The sequence below is a fragment of the Vombatus ursinus genome, unplaced genomic scaffold (genome assembly GCF_900497805.2).
Source record: "Vombatus ursinus unplaced genomic scaffold, bare-nosed wombat genome assembly UNPS02014780.1, whole genome shotgun sequence".
Lineage (NCBI taxonomy): Eukaryota > Metazoa > Chordata > Mammalia > Diprotodontia > Vombatidae > Vombatus > Vombatus ursinus.
The window spans coordinates 2,518,116-2,537,235 of NW_020954558.1; the positions used below are offsets into that span (position 1 = coordinate 2,518,116).

Genomic DNA, 19,120 nt, shown 5'->3' on the forward strand with positions numbered 1-19,120 from the left:
CCAGATTTAAACTCAGGTCTTCCTGACTCCAAGGCTGGAGCTCTATCCACTGTGCCACCTAGCCACCCCTCATGATACCTTTTGAAGTAGGAGCTGGGGTTATGTTGAAAATAAACTTTATTTTTCACCCCATTTAAACACTCTGAACATAAGCATCAGATAGAAAGAACATTTCCATCTATATTGAAGAGAGTTGAAGAGTACATGAAATTGCAATTTCTATTACGTACTTTTCTTTTTATGTGTACAATAAATTTAACATGTAACTTTCAAAGCTGTCTTGCTTGTCTGTGCTTCCTTATGTTCTTTTCTGTGTACTTCAAAAACATTTTTCACTGAGGAATGGCCAAACAAGTTATGGCATAGGAATGTGATGGAATGCTATTGAGTTGAAAGAAATGATGAAGGGGATGGTTTCTGAGAAACTAGGGAAAGACCTGTATGAACTGATGCAGAATGAGGTGGGCAGAACTGGGAGAAGAGTTTATATAATAACAGCAGTATCGTAAGACAAATAACTTTAAAAGACTTACCAACTGTGACCAAAACAATTACCAGCCATGATTCCTAAGGATTCAAGATGAAGTATACTGCCCACCTCCAGATAGAGAGCCAATGGGCATGGAATGCAGATTGGTGTGTGTGTGTGCATGTGTGCGCGCGCGCGCGCGTGTGTGTGTGTGTAGACATGGTTAATGTGGGAATTTGTTTTGCTTGACTATACTTGTTTATAACAGGGGTTTTGTTTTTCTTGCTTTCTTAACTGGAAGAGAGGAGGTAGAAGGGAGAAAATGAAGATCTGAAAATAAAATTTAATTAAGAAAACCCTAAACATGTTTCAATGGTCTTCCTTCCTTCCTTCCCTTCCCTTCTCTCTCTCCTTCCTTCCGGACAACCCTATTCCTAGCTCCCCTTTCCCTCCCTATCCCTCAACCCCTAAAATTGAGAAAAAAGAGAAATAAAACCTTTGGAACGGATATTCATAGGCAAGCAAAACAAATACCCACATTGCCCATGCCCCAAAATGTATATTTCCTTCTTCAACTTGAGCCTATTATCTCATGAGAGAAAGTGGCTTACAGATGTAAGGAAGTGGGTATTGTGGAACATCATTGATCCTCTGGAGTCATGGTTAATCATCACATTGATCAAAGTTGAGTCTTTCAATGTTTATCTCACAATGTTGTTGTTAGTGTGTAAATTGTTCTCCTGGTTCTGCTCACTTCATTCTGAATCATTTCACATATGGCTTCCCAGGTTTCACTGAGTCCACCTCTTTTGCCATGTCTTATAGCGCAGTAGTATTCCATTACATTCCTGTATTATAATTTGCTTAGTCATTCCTCAGTAGATGGGTACGCCCTTAGTTTCCAGTTCTTTGCCACCACAAAAAGAGTTGCTATGTTTTCTTATATATGGGTCCTTTTCCTCTTTTTTGATCTCTTTAGAGGTATAGACCAATTTTATTTTATAGGAGACTTTTTTGAGGCTCCTCTTTTTTCGAGTGACCTGATTGAATTGGAATTTTTAAGTGGAACTGTGAAATCTTGCCTCAACATTAGGCAGCTTCCTGATTGGCTTTTTCTGGAAGTCTCAAGTGAGTGGCAGGAGGATGGTGGAATTAACTAGAGTTGGAATTTGACAAGACGTGAGCAGTGATAGCACAATGTGACAAGGGATTAAAGGACCAAGAAAGGATCAGGGCCAAGGTATACATCCTCTCTGGTGGATTCCCCTCACTCACTTTAAAATTTTATTAATGTTTTTTTAAAAAATCTAATTTTTATTGATGCCTTTTGTTTTATTTCTGAATATAGCTCTCTTCTTCCTTCTACCCATTATACCATTTCTTGTAAGGACTAAAGAAGAAGAAAAAAAAAGCAACTCAGCAAAACCAATACATCAACTATGTCTGACAGCATATACATTTCACACTCCTGGCCTATGTAGAGGAGAAAGATGCATAGGGAAAATATTTTAGATGAACAAAAAGTTTCACTTTTCTCGTCTCTTCTCTGGAGCCAATCTCATTCCTTTTAATTACACAGCATCCAGTTCCTAGTTTTTTGGCTTTTCTGTAGTCATTGTGTATATTGTTTTCCTGGTTCTGTTTACTTCACTCTGCATCAGTTCATGTAAGTCTTCTCATGTGTTTCTGAATTCTTTAGAAGCATTATTTCTTATGGTGCAGTTACTATTCCATTACATTCACATGCTAGTTTGTTGAACCAACTGCGGCGAATCTACTTTTCCTCTATCTCTTCGCTGTCAAAAAAAATGATGCCTTCTGTCTTTACCCCACAGTTATTTCCCAATATATCCCAAACACCATGTCTTTCCCCTCACTTAAGCTTTAACCTTGTGACAAAGAAAATCAATTAAGTAAAATCAACATGTAATATTTCTCAACTCTTCAAGGAGAGTTCATTTCCTCATCTCCTCTCTGGGGTATAAACTGGTCATTACAATTACACAGCATTCAGCTTGGTTTTGGTGTTTTCACTTGATTTTTTGGTAATCATTGTGTATAGTGTTTTCCTGGTTTAGTTTTCTTTGGTTTGCATCAGTTCATATCAATCTTTCAATTTTTCTTTGAGTTGCTCACATATGCTATTTCTTTCAGTGCAACATCATCCCAATATATTCATGTTATACTGGTTTGCTGTTTGGCATTGAGAGCTGGAGCACTGCTGTCCCTGAAGAACTAAAGAAAAGCATCCCTCCTCTGGCAGAGTGGGTGTGAGCAGGCTAGAAAATATAACCAACAAACCCTGAAGAACAGTAGTTACCGATGACAACAAAGGAATTTGTAAGACAGAAAAAGAAGGTAAATCGTTCCCATGAAAAGAGCCGGGTATGATGGATGGACATGTTTCCAGAGAGTTCCACAAATACCCTTGAGATGTTGGGAAGAAACAAGGTCTCCACCATGTTGAGTTGGACTCCCTTGTGGCAAATATTTGAGATCACAATGCATAGGAAGGGTGTGAATGGATGAATTGCAACCTGCATCACTTGGGGGAGGTCCCAAGAGTGAGATGCATTTGAGTATTTTAGTGCCATTTGAGAATTCACAACAATCTGTCCAATTATTCTTCAGTTGATGAGTTTCTACTCTTTCCAATTTTTTTTTTTGCATTCACAAAAAGGTGCTGCTATGAAATGTTTTGGCATAGGAGGAACCTTTCTGTATGACCCCCTTGGAGTACATGCCCAGCAGTGAGTTGAAGGGTATAATCAGCTTAGTCACTTTTGTTGCGTAATAAATTGTTTTCCAGAATTGGATATTAATTGACTGAGTCAACAGTATATCGGTGAGTTTGTCTTCCTGTAGTCCTTCCAACATAGACTATTTCTGTCTCTCGTCATCTTTGTATCATTGCTAGTTTTTGTGTTATGAGGTGAAAACTCAGTTGTTTTAATTTTCATTTCTCTTATCACCCTCAACACCTTCAATGATCTTGAACTTTATGAGTCATGACTACATTTAAATAATAGGATCATAGGAAAATGGATTTAGAGCTAGAAAGCTCAGGGTCCAACTTGCACCCCATTTTACAGATGAGGAGACTGAAGCCCAAAGTGTCATATTGGTAGTAAATTAGTAGTGTCAAGGCTCTATACTAGGTAATAGGACCTTAGATGTGGAAGGGATTTTAGATGCCAGCTAGTCTAGCCTTTTACAGATGAGAAAACAGAGATTAGTAATGGCTAAGTGACTTGTCCAGGGTCACACAGGTACTAAGTGGACTTTTCCTTGAAAGAGAACCTCTGGCTTTCCATGATACACTAATGGAGGAGGGTAAGGAAAGCTGGCACTGAGAGGTGGTGGTGGCAGGCGCAGGGACGTAATTAGGGATCAAGGACTGCAAATTGTGGAAATTTGGGAGCTAAGCAGCCTCAGGTGCCAAGATCTAAGGCTTGGTGCCTTGAACCAGGGTCAGAAGCCATCACTGAGGTTTTGTTTAGAAGCAAGAATCCTGTGGGCCCTGGGCCACTTTTTCAGCTCTGTGAGAAGTCAGAGCCATTTTTAGTGCTTTTCTTTGTCTCTCTTATGCCACAAAGTGTTTTTGTTTTTTACATTGGCCATTGGTGCCTGACACTCTTCCAGGACAGCAGCATGCTGGTTGATGTCCACATGGGGATCAATTTTCCTCCCACCCCTCGCCTGGCCAGGTCCAATGGGTTCTGGACATCTTTGAGACCTCGGACAAATGTCTCAACTTCTCTGGGTCCATTTCCTCATTTGTAAAATAAGTGTTGAATCTGACAGCCCCTGAAAAGTACCTTGGAATTCAAAATTCCCTGATTTTTGAGGAACTGAGGTGCTGAGCAGAGCCTTAGTCCAATGCATCCTTATAGCTACCCAGCCTGCCTTCTGATTCAAGGGCAAATATCCACTTAACCAGAACATAGATCTACTGCTGCCTCTTCCTGTCACCCCCACAGGGGAGCCACACACTGTGGTCTTAGCATACAATGAACAACCGAGAGTATAAACTGTAGAATCCCTCTCACGTCTTTCCTTGGAAGGCAGGGTAACAGGGGCCAAGTGGCTGCTGCAAATAAAAAAAAAATGTTTTTTTTCTGTTCTGATGGCAGGAAGAACAATTTATACTTTTAAGACTGATTTTGAAGTACATGTCTGCAGACTACTACACATGTGTTCGTAACTCTGGCCCAGAAATGATAGCCAGTATTTGTGTGGTGCCTTAAGGTTTGTAAAGCACTTTATATGTGACATCCTGAGGTAGGCACTATTAACCCCACTTTCCAGATAAGTAAATTGAGACTGGGAGAGATGAAAGGATTTGTCCAAGGTCACACAGTATATGAGGCAGGATTTTTTTTTTTAAGGCAACTGGGGTTAAGTGACTTGCCCAGGGTCACACAGCTAGTAAGTGTCAAATGTTTGGTCCGAGGCCAGATTTGAGCTGAGGTTCTCCTGACTTCAGGGCCGGTGCTCTATCCACTGTGCCACCTAGCTGCCCCTATGAGGCAGGATTTGAACTTGGGTCTCCTTGACTCCAAGTCCAGCTTTCTATCTGCTGTACCACCTAGGAGCGCAAAAACATGCTCACAGGCCCCATGTTTTGAACGTCCCAGCTGAACCACTGCAGCTGTGCCTTGTCCTTAGCTGGTGAGCTGCTAGAAAACATAGGCTTGGGCAACCCATCTCTGCTGACATCCCAGGCATGGCCCGTACAGACTGCTCAGGAGGTGGATGTCCGGGACAATGCTATGGGCCTCTGTTTGGACGGGTTCCTGTTTGTCTTTGAAGGCCAAACTCCAATACCACCTGCTAATTCTTGTGGCAACAGCTTTCCCCTTCAGATCTCTACAGCACTTTCACATTTAGATCTAATATGATTTACTGCAGCTCTCTGTGTTGGTGTCTTATTCTTATACTTAAATGGGAGCTCTTTGAAGGCAGAGTCTGTTTTATCTAAACTCCGTGTCTCCTCGAGCACCAGCATGGTGCTCTGGACGTAGGTGTTTTAGTAATGTGAGGTACATGAGTGCTGACGGGCACATGGCTCAAGACCAAGAGACACAAGCTGCATTTGGAACACATTTATTTGAGGAAGACCCAGCATGGACAAGGGCAGATACAGGCAGACCCTGCATCCCAGTCCGCCCCCGCCGGCCGCCTGAGCCCCCTAGTTTCTGTCCTCCCTGATTCTCTCTTCACACACTCACACCACTTAACACAATCTCTCTGGTCCCATATTCTCTCCTCACCCACCCATGCCCAGTCTCCCAGGTCCCTCACAGACTCCCTCCTTGCTCTCCTGCCTTCCACCTCTCTACACTGTCTCGCATTCACAGTGCAGGAGCCCCGAGCTGTCCCAGGGATGCCCAGGTTTTATTTAACCCTGGTGCTCTTGCACCCTGGCACTGGGCTGGCACCGAGCCCTTTCTCACACTGGTGCCAGGGTCAGCTCTGTGGAAGGCACCACTCAGAGCTCATCTGGTTTGGGGAGAGAACTGTCTGGACCACTGGCCAGAATAACTGACTTGATTTTGCTGGTTTTTCCTGAGATCCTTGAGGAGAGGGTTCCCTGCCAACCTAACAGGGTCAAACCTGCCCCCCCCTCCGGCTCTGAAGGCCTTTAAATGGTATGGGGATCACCTGGTCTCTTATCTGCCCCATGACACTCTAGCTGGGTCCCCAGAAAGCTCAGGCTCCACAATGGCTGTACACACAGTAACTAATGGCCAGGAATGGGGCCTCTATTTGCCTGTATGGCTGGTGGTAGTAGCTGATGGGGGAGGAAAAGCAGGAGCAGGCATAAGCTGGGATGCCTCCCAATCTTCTTTCTTGTCCCTGAGAGCCCCAGATGAAGGCCACAGGGGAGGGTGGGGAGATCACTTGGGGCCTTCCCTTGGGTGGCTCTAGGACAACGGGGAGGGGAATGAGACTGGCTGGGACCTTCTCAGCAGCTCCACTGTTCAGTGGTGAAGGCTGGAACCTGGCCATGGATGTACTGGATGAAGAATCAAAATAAATAAATCCCGAGTCTAGAAAGGGTGCAAATACACTGTCCCTACCCGGAACTGAGAGGACAGGATAGGAAGATTTCCAGTAGTACCATCTTCTCCACCCTGCTTCCCGTCTCTCAAGAGCTGGCTGCCACAGGAATTAGCTGGGCTCTGGTCCTCCTGGGGTCAGGGGGCCTGGTTTCAGGAGCCACATCTGACCAGACTTTATTGTTTTCTGGGGCACGGTACAGCCTTGCTGGGGAGAGGGGTCGGGGCCAGGCCCATCCTCAGCGCTACAGCATACAGGAAACCTTCTCGGGATGGAGGGGCGTCCGAATGTCCAGCTTGCGGCTCTTGCTATCCTTGTCCACTATCTCCAGCCGAAGCTTGGGGGGTCGCTTCTCCGGCTGGGGTGATGGATGCTCAGGTGTCTTCAAGAGCTGCTTGTCTGAGTCTTCCACCGTGATTCTCAGGGTGCAGCCCCCTGGAAGGAGGTCCTGCTCATATGCAGCTGCCAGCTGGTTCACCACTCGGCGCTCCACCTGCAAAGGCACCACTCACATTCATACATCTCCACCCCTGGTCTGACCCCCATCCAGCCGTGCCCACCCTGGCCTGGAGGTCTCATTGGAGTCTCAAGGACTCTCATTTGGAGGTTTACAAAGTGCTCCCCCGAAGGCTGGAAACCTCCCAACAGCCCCTCCCATGGAGGAGGAGCCTGAGGCTAGCAAAGGCTGGAGCTGAGATTCAGATTCAGGTCCTTACGACCCCAAGTCTATCATTCTTTCTGCCCTACCATATGGCTTCTCAACGATGTTCCTGAGAAGGGGACTCCCGGCCATCCAAGAGATATCCACAGACCTAGAAGGAGCAGGGGCTATGAGGGCTGTTCCTTTCCCTTGTCCCAGACCCCATCAGCTGTGGGATGTCCCTATGGGCTGGAGGATGCCTTTCCATCCCCACCCCACAGGAGAGAACTCAAGAGGCCCAAGCTGACTCCAGTCCTTGGTTCTACCATCCCCTTCCCTAACAACTGTGGGTCAGAGACTTGGCCACTCATCACTGGATGAACAGAGACTCACTGCCTGCAATCCTTCCAGTAGGATGGACATTTGCCCCGTCCGTGCTCCCTGAGGTCCACCCCCATCTGCCCTGCTGCAATGTTCCTTCAGACCCTGAGTGGCAGCTGTACCCCAGGGCCTCCTCGACCTCTGGCCACAAGGACTACTGGGCCTTTCGGCTCATCTGCAGGTGAACCCTCCTATGAGCAACGGAAGAGCAGGGGTCATCCTGTGTGTTTTCTTTGTATCCCTGGCAGTTGCCACAGAGAAAGCCCTTCATAAATTAGCCAGGCCACTCTGTGTGGGATCATTTATGTCTCTGTGGACTTGAAGCTTACATTCTAAAGATGCAGACAATACGTACATAAATAGGTACAAATGAGATACACAAATGGCAGATGGACCCTAGAGGGGAAGGTTCTGGTAGCTGGAGGGAGTGAAGACTTCCTTCTATAATTGCCCTAACCCACACCAAGCTTTCCCTCCTTGGAGCTCATACAGCTCTAAGAGTTCATACCCCACAATCTAAGACCCTGATCGCCCAACAGGGCACGAGGACTCTCCTCTTTTCTCTGTGTCTGCTGGGTGGGGCTGTGCAAAGGACTAGGCATGGCGGGGCTGGAAGAGAGGGGCCTCCATGGGATCGCCGCGCTTGTGTGTGTCATGGACCCTAAGGGCAGTCTGGTGAAGCCTGTGGACCCCTCTTCTTGATGTTTTTAAAAGCACAAAACTAGTGGAAGAACACCGGAGATGAAGTCTAAAGACCTGGCTTGGAATATTGGGCTTCGCTTTCCTTACCTGTGTCACAAGGAGGATGACCTCCACTTGGCTCTGCCTTTCTCCCAGGGTTCCTGGGAGGACAGCTCATTAGCTCACTGACGGGAAGGCCTCAGTAACCGCTCTTATTAATATTCCTGTGACACAGGTACTGAATTTTACTTTGAGGGGGTGGTGATGGGTGGGCCCAGACAAGATGATGTAGGCCCAAGGATGGGATGGGGATGCCCCCTGCCTATGCAGCCGCTCTCTGGCTTCTAGTCTTAGAGAGGGGCCTCATAACCTGAGGAGTTCATTGACTCGCCCAGGATCCCACATGAAGCCCAGCCTTCCTGACCTGGAGGCTAACTCACAAGCCACCAAGGCCAGGCGGCCTCTCTTAATGAGACTTCTTGATACTGCTTGACTTTTTACTATGGAGCAAGAAGAGATTTTGTAAGAGATGATTTAGGGGCAGCTAGGTGGCACAGTGGATAGAACACTGGCCCTGGAGTCAGGAGGACCTGAGTTCAAATCCGGCCTCAGACATGTAACACTTACTAGCTGTGTGACCCTGGGTAACTCACTTAACCCCACTGCCTAACAAAAACAAAAAAAACAAAAACAAAATAAGAGGTGATTTAGAAGGCTTTGCAATGGGCCTCAGTTGGTCCCTTTTCTGGCTTTTGGTGAAAAGGGGAACCCATGCCGAGCTGGCCAACCAGCCTCCTCCTCAGCCCTACTGACCACAAAGCCAAGGTCCAGGGACATTCCCCAAGAGCAGCTTATGCAAGGCAGAGAGGTAGAAGCCATGAAGTGAGCCAACAAGGCCTCTGCACAAAGATGTCTTTCTTCTTGAGGCCTCTGTGCTTTCAGGTCTGGATTGGAGCGACTACAGAATGATGGACTGTAGGCAGTCTGGCAGGCCAGACGGACGGTCTGAGCATGCCTGAGCATGCCGTGGCTGCTGATGGGCCAGCAGTGCTAGGCCCTTTGTATCTGGGGTTGGGGGGAAGGTGAGGGGCCAGGGCCCAGCCTGCTAAGAATTTAAGATTCTAATTCTCCATTCAAGTCTTCCTTCAATGCTGCCCTAGAGCCTGGAGGCGCTCAGGGGCTCTGGAAGCCCATGGCATTAGAGTATAAACCCCAGACTACAAAGGCTTTGAGTGCTGTGTGTATCAGGTTAGCCAGACTGGCCCCTGAGGGATGAATAACACCTCACAAGACTATCTATTGAGGGGAAGAAAGCATCTGAGCTGCTTTGAGGGGAGCACCCACAACAATGACATCACATCTCCTGAAATACTAACGGTTCCGGGCATAGGACCTCACCTCATGTCGGATGGAACGGGCACCATAATGAACATTATAACCATCTACCAATACGTCTGCCACCTCTCGGTCCCAAAGCAGTGTGATATCATGCCTCTGCTTGGCCTGAGAAAGACGAGGACAAAAAGACAGAGCCCCAACACGGTTAATGAGAGCCTCAGTGACCTGAATCTTTCTCTTCCTAGCTTTTTGTTCATTTGAGTTGCATACTTGGGTTTCATTCACTTTCATCCAGATTGTGGGAGTGACCTGAGAAGTGACCTCACAGTTCTCAGAAGGCTCTCAGAAACAAGGAGAACACAGACCAGGCAGCCATCCCATCACTCTCTAATTCCCATCACCTGATTCTGACCCAACATCGGCCTCCCCCAACAACCCCCCTCTTACTCTCTTTGCCCAGAATGTCAGCTCCTTGTTGACCAGTTGGATAAGCTCCGAGTGACAGAAGGGAAGGAAATAGACAATCTCATTGATCCGGCCCAGAAACTCATCCCTCCGGAAATGAGCCTGGGAAAAGAGACGGGAGAGTTTAGCTTAGGCTGCAGGGAGGAGACCAGTCCAGGGGATTCACCTGTGCTATTGCTTGATACCTTCAGGATTGGTCGAATCACATTTTCCTTGAAGTTTTTTGAGATGGTGATCTTGTCGCTCAGCTGGACATCCCCTGCGTGAGAGAAGAGACTTTGTTTGGTCTCCATCCCCTGAGCAGGCCCAGGGACACTCTGAGAACCAAAGGGTCAGAGAAGGTACTTCCTCAGTCTCACGTGGGCAGGGAGGATAGGCCAAGACTTGAGCTTTCTGGGGAGGAGGTCACAGGCTGTCATTCCTGATGCAGGAAGCTGATAAAGTCCTGCCCAGGATACTCGCTTGCCCCTGTCCATCACACCACAGTTCAGTGCTTACTTCATGCTCCGGGAGCCCTCCTCAGAGAGATACAGCTCATTTGCCAATTGCCCTGGACAATCTCTAACTCAATGATCACAGGCAATGACTGAAGCTTGTGGTCAAACTGTACTTTTGTTTCTGGTCATTTTATTTACCCCTTCTGTCTCTCCCTTAAATCAGGGACTCTCTGAGGACAGGGGTCACAGCTCTCCTCCTCACCCGCCTTGCAGCAGGGGCTCTGTCTCTCCTCCTGGATCGTATGCCTGAGTTAACCACAGGCATTAGTAATCCTAAAAAATAACAATCCTCAAAATGCCGACACTGGCCTTTCCAGGGGTTACTTCCTCTATTTCTGTGACCCTCCATGGTACCTAGAACAATGCTCTGCGTACATACAGCTGGTGCTGCACAAATGCTTGCTTCATTATCTAGTTTATTCCTTGCCTAACAAAGCTCCCTCTGGACTCCAGCTCAGCAACCTCCAGGGAAGGGCCTAGAAAAGTTATGTGCTCCCACCACTCACTGCCCACAGCCTCATGCTGCTGAGACCCAGCTCATACCAAGATTCTCTGCAATCCTATTTCGGCTAAGCTCCAGGGCTTCTTGGCGCAGCTGCAAGGCGTGCTGGGCAATCTCCTCACTGGCCACGTTGGATGTCATGATGAAGATGGCATCCTTGCAGTCGATGGTCTTCCCTTTCCCGTCTGTTAGGCGGCCCTGTGGCAGCAAGCCCCACCCCAAATGCCATGGGTTAGGGAGACCCTTAAAGTGGGCCAGGCATTCATTTCTGACCCCTTCCACTGAGGCCTATTTTATGTCCCTCAATACTCACCTCTTTCAGGAAGTTTTCTCAGCCTAATTCCACCTGGACCAGGTCCACTGTAATCCCTTCAGAAACCCACAACCCTTATGGATGGAGACCCGTCTGGCTTATTTCCCCTCCCCCATTAACATTTATTAAGTGTCTACTATGTGCCAGACACTCTGGCTGCTCCTTGTTTCTCTAGGTACTGCTTGAGGTTGGGGGGGGCTCTCCTTTCTCAGATTGGGGGCATCCCAGCAGACTACAGGTTTCCCTGAGGGCTGAAGTAGCCAGAACTAATTATGGGTACTAACTGCAGATGTACAAATCAAAATGCTGGCATTTGGCATTCAGGTCATTACAGAATCACAGAAAATGATAGTAAAGCTCCATTATCTGGCAGTAACTTCAGGCCCCGGAGGGAAAACAGAAAGTCTCTGTCCCTAAGTCTTCACTCTGGAATAGAGAAGCCTGGATCCCTAGCAGGCTGGCCCTCTCCCACACCTACTGCCTCAGGGGTGGGTACAACAAGGTTACTGATCTGACAAATGGGCTGGTACCCCCTGACAATCTTCAATTATTATTAGGTTACAGCACATGCTGACAAGGGTGAGCTGGGATGAATGGCAGAAAGAAGGGACAGAATAAAGTTTCAATGGGCCCTTGCTCAGTCACTGGCCTTGGGGCACTGCTGTCTTCCAACCTTGGCCAGGAAGACTTTACTCATTTTCCCCACATCTCAGTCAGGAAGGAGCCTGGTGTCTCTTGAGGCCCTTCGAGGACTGTCCCCTTCCAATGGCTCTCACCACTCTCTGACTGTTACCTCCCTTACTGGACAGTGAGCTCTCTGAGAGCAGAGACTGGGTCTTATTCTTCTGTCTTCTCCTTAGCATTCAGGATGGGCTGGTGCTCTGATAAACTAGTTGTAGAACGATAACTGAAAAAATTCACGTGACTGAAATGTGAATTTTTTGAATTTAAAGTTCTAACACCTAAAGATTAAGTTTCAGGTATGTGGAAACCTACCGAAACCATCTAAAACTATCTATTCCCTTCCACCTATGTAATACAGTCCCTTCTTGGGCCAACAGTAACAGAAGCTTGCCTTTCCTGATGCTGCCTGGGAAGGGGAAAGGATAGGCTGGCTGGGACTCCACGCTGAATGAATTTGTAAGGGGGCACAGAAGCCCTGTTTCTGGTTGGGTTCCTGCCCTCCAATTCCTGCCTTGAGTTCATCTAGTCCCAGGGTTTCAGTGATCACCTCTAAGAAAATGACTCCCAAATTTCTCTCCAGCTTCAGGTCTCACATTTCAAACTGCCTATAGCCTAATTCCCCCAGGATGTCCCACTGTAACCTCAAATTCAATGTCAGATACAGAACTCACTCTGTTTCTACCCAAACCTATCCTTCCTCCCAACTTCTTGCCAGTCTTAATGGCACCACCATCCTTCCATTAATCTCGACACCCCTGAGCCCTGGGGCTCTCTAAATCTTCCCTCTTCTTCTACCCTGATACTCCATTCATTGTTATCAAACACAGAGGTAAAAACATCTCTGCCACTGTCCTCTCCTCTCCAATACCAGGGCTGTACTAATTTAGGCCCTCATCTCCCTTCAATCCATCAACAAGTACTAAGTGTGCACTGTGCTAAGCACTAGTGATAGATACAAAGAACGGAGCAATCCCAATTCTAAAGGGGGAGATAAGGACATATTTAAGTATAGGCCAAATAAATATAAATAAAAGGACAGTAGTTAAATGCATAGTAGTGTGGGAGGGAGGGCACCCACAGTTGCAGTTGAGGAGTTGGGGAAGAGGAAATCAGGATGGGCTTCCTGTAGAAGGTGGTGTTTGAGCTGCACCCTGAAGGAAGAGAGAGCTTCTCTGAGGTGCAGGTGAGTAGGGATCCTGTCATTCTTTTCCTTTGGCCTTCTCACTCTGGAAGACGGCTCTGCCCCCTGTCCTCTTTCCAACAACAGTTCCTCCATTTTGAGGAAGTGCCCAGGCTGGTGCTCTTTACTCCTTTCCTGGCTCCCCTAATGACTCCAGAGCTCTCCATCAAGCTTCTTCTACCTCCACAGAGGGGCTTCCAGCTCCTTTTATGTATAGTCTTCCCCCATTAAAATGTAAATTCCTTGGGGTTGGGGACTGTTCATCTTTTTGCTTCTGTTTGTATGCCCAGCACTAGGCATACAATAACTGCTTAATAAATGCTGGCTGACTTGTCCTAGCAGGGGGACCGTTAGTGCCAAGGCATGGACTTGGGAAATAAGACTCTTGTGTGTGAGGAACAAAGGCCAGTTTGACTAGACTGAGTACCACATGGAGGGGATGTACACTGAGGCTTGGACTGTCATGGGTCTCCCTGACTCTAACTTTCCTCCAATCCACTGCCTAAGTAATCCTCCCTGGGCACAAATCTAACCATGCCACTTCTTCCCTCAAAATCCTTCAGTATCTCTCTACTGGGATGCAGCTAGGGGGTGCTACAGAGCACTGGGCCTGGAGTCAGGAAGACTCATCTTTCTGGGTTCAAATCAGTCCTCGGACACTGGGCAAGTCACTTAACCTTCAACTTCAGTATCTCTGCCAAGGAAACTCCAAATGGGGTCGACATCTCCCTACTAATTACCAGCTAATACACAAAGGGAGTCCTTAGGCCTGGCAACCAAGGAGATTGGCTTCAGCTTTCCCTTCTGGTCTTATTTCCCTGTCACTGCTCTTAGCACCCTGCAGTCCGGCCAAACCCTACTGGCTGTTGCCTGACTCCTTCCTTCCTTCGTGCATCACAGACAAGCCATGCATTTCCTTCCTCACGTCTTGATTGCAATCCCTTCTCACCTCCTTGGAAATCCTTTACGACAACACTTGGGTGCCCCCTGCTCCACGCAGCCTTCTCTTCCATAGCTGACATTGGTCTTTTTCACCTTAAATTTCCTCAGAGCTAATGTCTGATCCCTCCTTCACCCCCCTCCTATTCCACCTTGTATTGTTCATTATGTTGTTCTCATCCCCCACTCCCAAGAAGACTGTAAGCTCCTGGAGAGCAAGGGCTGGGTCTTTCTTCATCTTTGTGTCCCAGGACAAACCTAGTATTTGATACATACTAGGTGCTTAACCAATGCTTCCTGGATTGAATCACGCTCATCTTTGGGTGCTGGCGGCCTCATTACATGGAGCCATTGTGGCCTTGGCCCTGCTATTGGCTGGGGGGTTCTGGGATAAGGCCTTTTACCTTTTTGAGTCTCAGATTTTTCCTTTGTAAAATAAAGTGGTGGGATTAGATGGTCTAAGGGTCCCTCCCGGCTCTGTTATATATTCCAGAGGCCTTCTCACCCCTGATATTCTATGTTCTATAGTCTAAGGACTGTGCTAGGAGTAACATTCTTTGTTTTAAAGAGTCCTTTTCAGTGGCATTCTTGTCCACCGACATCCTACCGTGACACCTCATGGTGACCCTGGGTTACCAGAGGGCAAGCTCTGTTGGGTTGTCCCAAGCTGGAAAGGCTTGAATAGAGAGAAGCCTGGCAACAGTCTGAGGCTGCTGTCTGAGAAGTCTGGAGAGCAGCTCGTTACCAGGTTGGTTGCAGGCAGATAAGCTGACTGGCCACAGTAACTCTTGGGTGCTGGCCACTAAGATGTGGAGGGGCTTCCATCTGTACTAGTGGAGGGAATCCCCTCCCTGCCAGAGACTTGTAAAATACTGAGGTAGACAGTCTATGTTCTATGGTCCCTTCCCGTGCTGACACTCCCTAGGCCTGTGTGGAACACTTGACTCTGTTCAGAGGGGTCTCTTGCCACATGCACTGTGCTTGGAGCTTTCATAGGGAGTTGAGGGAGTGGGGGTTGGAGAAAGCCAGATACTGAGGCATCAAGATGCTAGTCTGCCTTTTTTCACTCTAGAGAATGGAGAGTTCATGGTACTTTGAAGCCCTTGTAAAAAGAAATTTTGGAAAAATAGGACTTCATTTGCATTGAAAGGGCCTTATGCCGAGAGTCAGAAGATCTGAGTTGTAGTCCTGGTCTTGCCACACAACTCACTACGTGGCTTGTAGGAAGTCCTTTTTTTCCATGCTGGGGATAATTTTTCTTCTTGGCAAAATCGTTGGATTCAATGGTCTTCTATGGTCCCTTGTAGGTTTTCAGGTATATCTGTTATCTATGCCCATAGGAAATGAGGAATCCAAATCTGAAAGGATCTGGAAATGGGCAGGCAGGGAGATCAGGCCTTCTTTCTCTCCCCTCCCCTGCTCTCCATGTGGCCCAGGGCTGTAAGGCAGTATGGTGACATTGATGGAGTACTGGCTTTTGTGTCAGGACCCAACTCTTGAAATCTAGGCTTTTATAGGACAACCCTGGGCAACTCATTCTTCAATAAAGGTTGAATTTCATTTCTGAACCTCATTCAAACCTACAGGGAGGACATAACTGCTGATACAAAAATGATAGCTCTGGGAAGAAGTATTTACTCTAGCTCAGAATTCATGACAAAGAAAACAAAGAAAGCTGGGAACAGCTGGATGTATACTATAGATTTTGGGGGTCAGGGAAAGGGTAGCTCTATGGCCTAAAATTCTACAAGCAGAATAAGCCCAAGATGGATGAGAGGGTCTTGATAATGAAATTCTGAAGACACAGAGACCATTCCAAATAGTTGTTCAAAGGGGCTGATGTGGATGCACAGGGAACTCTCTGATAGAGATTTCAAAAAGGCATGGATAGAAGATGGAAGCAAGGGCAGTTAATGAAGAATGAATATAAAAGACTGGCATGGTCTCCATAAAAACAATGTCAGGATCAATAAAATGCAAGATGAGTTGAGGCTGTCAATGACTGTTAAAGACAACAAAAATGGCTTTTAAAAACTACTGGAGATCAGAAGAAGAGCAAAGAAGAGACAGAACCAATGCAAAGGGTGGGACAGACCATGAAGAGAAAGCAGAACTATGCGACTCTTACTTTACTTCAGGTTTTTTGGCCAGAAAGAATAGAACAAAAATAGTTAATGGGGGGTTGAAACGCCAAATAAATGAGATGATGAGGAAAGCATGTAGTTTCCCGTGGTGTTATTAAAGTCACCAGGTGTGGATGAACCCTATCCCAGGATAACAATAGTTGATGATTTACATAGCGTTCTATACCCCTTTTTTTCACTTGATCTTGATAATCACCTTGTGAGCTAAGTACTACAGGTACTGACTGCTAACCCTATTTTACAGATGAGGAAACTGAGGTCTACAGAGGTAAAATGATCTGGGGGCAGCTAGATGGCAGAGTGAACAAGAGGCCTTCGAGTCAGGAGGACCTGAGTTCAAATCCTGCCTCAGACACTTACTAGCTGTGTGACCCTGGGCAAGTCACTTAACCTTGATTCCCTGCCCCCTCCCCATCCCCCACCCCCCACAAAAAAGAAAAAAAAGTGATTTGCCTCTGGTCACAGCTGGGACTGAACCTAGGTCTTACTGACTCAAGCACTTGTTCCACTCTTATTGGTAAGGTTTTTGAAAGACTATGGAGAACAGGGCTGTGTTGGAGGAATGGAGACGGCAAATATATCAGTTTGCAAAGAAGGGAGTAAGTGAAGCACACTGGCCAGTGAGTCTGACTGCAGTTTCTGCATTCTGGAATCAGAGGGATGGCGTGGAGCATGTGGAAGGGAAATGGTGATCCCCAGAGCCAGCAGGATTTCAACAAGAACAGATTTCATGCCAGATCCACCGTGTTCCTTTCCTTTTTTGGCAGTGCTGCCAGACTGCTTGGTGAGGGCATGCCTAGGTGCAGGAAGGCAGACAGCCCTGTGTGTTAACAAAGGACCTCAGAGGCTCTCTTCTGCCAGTCTTGCAGGAAGGACGGGGACATATATGAGATGAATGGATAGCTGGGTGGATGTGGAACTTAATGACTGGCTGGACCACAAAACTCAGAAAAGGGATGATGCCAACTCAGAGGGAGGCCTCTGGTGAGATGCCCCAGGGATGGGTTTGAGTTGTCTTGGAGAAGAGGGCCAAGGCTTATTCTGCTTGGTACCAGACTGCAGAACTAGGAGCAGTGAGCAAAAGTCACAGAGGAGAAGATTTAAGTTGGGTGTCAGAAGAATCTTCCTAAAATGAGAGCTTTCCAAGAGTAAAAAGTAAAGCCTTGGGAAGCAGGGGGCGGCCCCTCCCTGGAAATCTTCTTCCAGAGGCTGGATTATACTTTGTCAGAGATGTTATAGAGGGGATTTCCGTCAAGTTCCAGGTTCAACTAAAGATCTCTCCCAACCCTGAGACTGGCATAATTTCATCTCCCTGAGCCTTAAGTTTCCTCATCTGTATAATGGGAACAGTCATTCTTACATTTACTCGTGTAAGGATTGTTGTGGAGAATGCACTTTGTCAGCTCAAAAGCACTACAGAAATGGGAATTATTGCTGTCATTACTGACTGTGGCTGGCCTAATTTCAGCCCAGCCACCCTTGAAAGCCCTCTCTGCATCCCGAGGGAAGAGAGTTATCTATGTGCCCCCAACTCTCTGCAGAGTCCCCTTGCTGCCCAGTGAGGTCACATCCCTCTGGCTCTGGCTAGAGCAATAACCAAGTAGCAATTTCATTTTAAGAGCTTGGGAGAGCAGCAGACAGAGCCCGCCACTGTGCCGAGCAGGGAGGGGGCGCAGGTGCTGTGTGACGGCTCCAAGGGGTGATGTTCACCGCTCCTAATGTTACTGTAGCGGCTGACATGGGAACCTTTGCAAAGACTCATTTTCCTGGGCAATAAAAAAAAACAAAACACCCAAACAAACAGCTCCAGCCCCATCCGTCCCAGTCCCGGGGGCTGTCTGCCTACCCAGCCGAGGACACAAATCCTGGGTGGAGGCTGGCGATGAGCACTGAGGTTATTGGCCTGTCAAACCTGCGCTGCAGGAATTGATTTCACATTGAGCTGCTGGGCGGGTGATCTATGCAAGAAACAATTGCGATATTAATCCTTAAAGGAAAGGGGGGGGGTTAGGGTTGGGGGTGGGGGCGTCAAAAAGGTTTCTTAGCAGCCCTGGGTCAGGCTGTTTCCCTGCTGGGCCCATTTCTGCCAGATACTCCATCCCACAAAAAGAGCCTTGGGGAACTGCTCATATTTATACAGGACTTCACCATTACAAATGCTTTACATTCATTAATTCACTTGACGGTGCAGTAGATAAAAAGCAATGAATCTGGGTTCAGGAGCCCTGGTATGAATGCCAGTTCTGCCATCTGAATCCGTCAAAGGCTCATCTAATGAGAGCTGGGAGGAACTTCAGAGGCCACTGGTCTAATCTTTCATTTTACAGATGAGGAAACTAAGGCTGAGGAAAGGTTAAGTGGCTTGCCCAAGGTCACACAAGTGGTCAGGGTCAGGGGCTGCACGTGAACCAGACCCAGTGCTCCTTCCACCGGGCCGCGCCTCCCTCAAGGAAGGCCTTGGTCAGAGGGAGGGAGGGGGGATTACCAAGAACTGTGTGCAGGCGGTGGGGGGCTTGTAAAACCAGGGGAACAGCCTGAGGGAGCTGCCAGGGAAGGCTGGGAGGAGTTCTATGTGCCGACACTAATTGTATTTCACACGAAGATCACTAATTGGCTAATTGTATTTGAGCCACCAGCTGTAGGAGCTGCCTCTTCCTTCGCAGCTGCCTTGCCCCAGCGCTCCAGTCTTTTCTCAGGGGGGATGGAGACAGGGCTGCAGGTGGACTCCCTCCCTGACTGTGGCCCAGCCTCCTGGGTAAGGGATATGTTGTTGACTGAGGGGAGGGGGTCCCCCCCCCACTTCTGTGCAGGGGTGGACATCCCA

At 47.6% G+C, this 19,120-nt stretch overlaps 1 protein-coding gene across 2 annotated transcripts in view; it reads right to left on the bottom strand.

Moving 5' to 3' along the window:
• Nucleotides 1-5,559: 5,559 nt before the first annotated feature.
• CLPB (ClpB homolog, mitochondrial AAA ATPase chaperonin) overlaps nt 5,560-19,120 on the bottom strand; it is a 193,253-nt gene continuing 179,692 nt past the window's right edge. For both annotated transcript variants that reach the window (XM_027866236.1, XM_027866235.1), the window contains 5 exons: nt 11,078-11,234; nt 10,223-10,296; nt 10,020-10,139; nt 9,633-9,737; nt 5,560-7,025 (listed from right to left, as the gene is read on the bottom strand). In XM_027866236.1, coding sequence (XP_027722037.1) covers nt 6,777-7,025; nt 9,633-9,737; nt 10,020-10,139; nt 10,223-10,296; nt 11,078-11,234 — 705 coding nt within the window. In that variant the 3' untranslated portion in view covers nt 5,560-6,776. The remainder of the gene's footprint in view (nt 7,026-9,632; nt 9,738-10,019; nt 10,140-10,222; nt 10,297-11,077; nt 11,235-19,120) is intronic.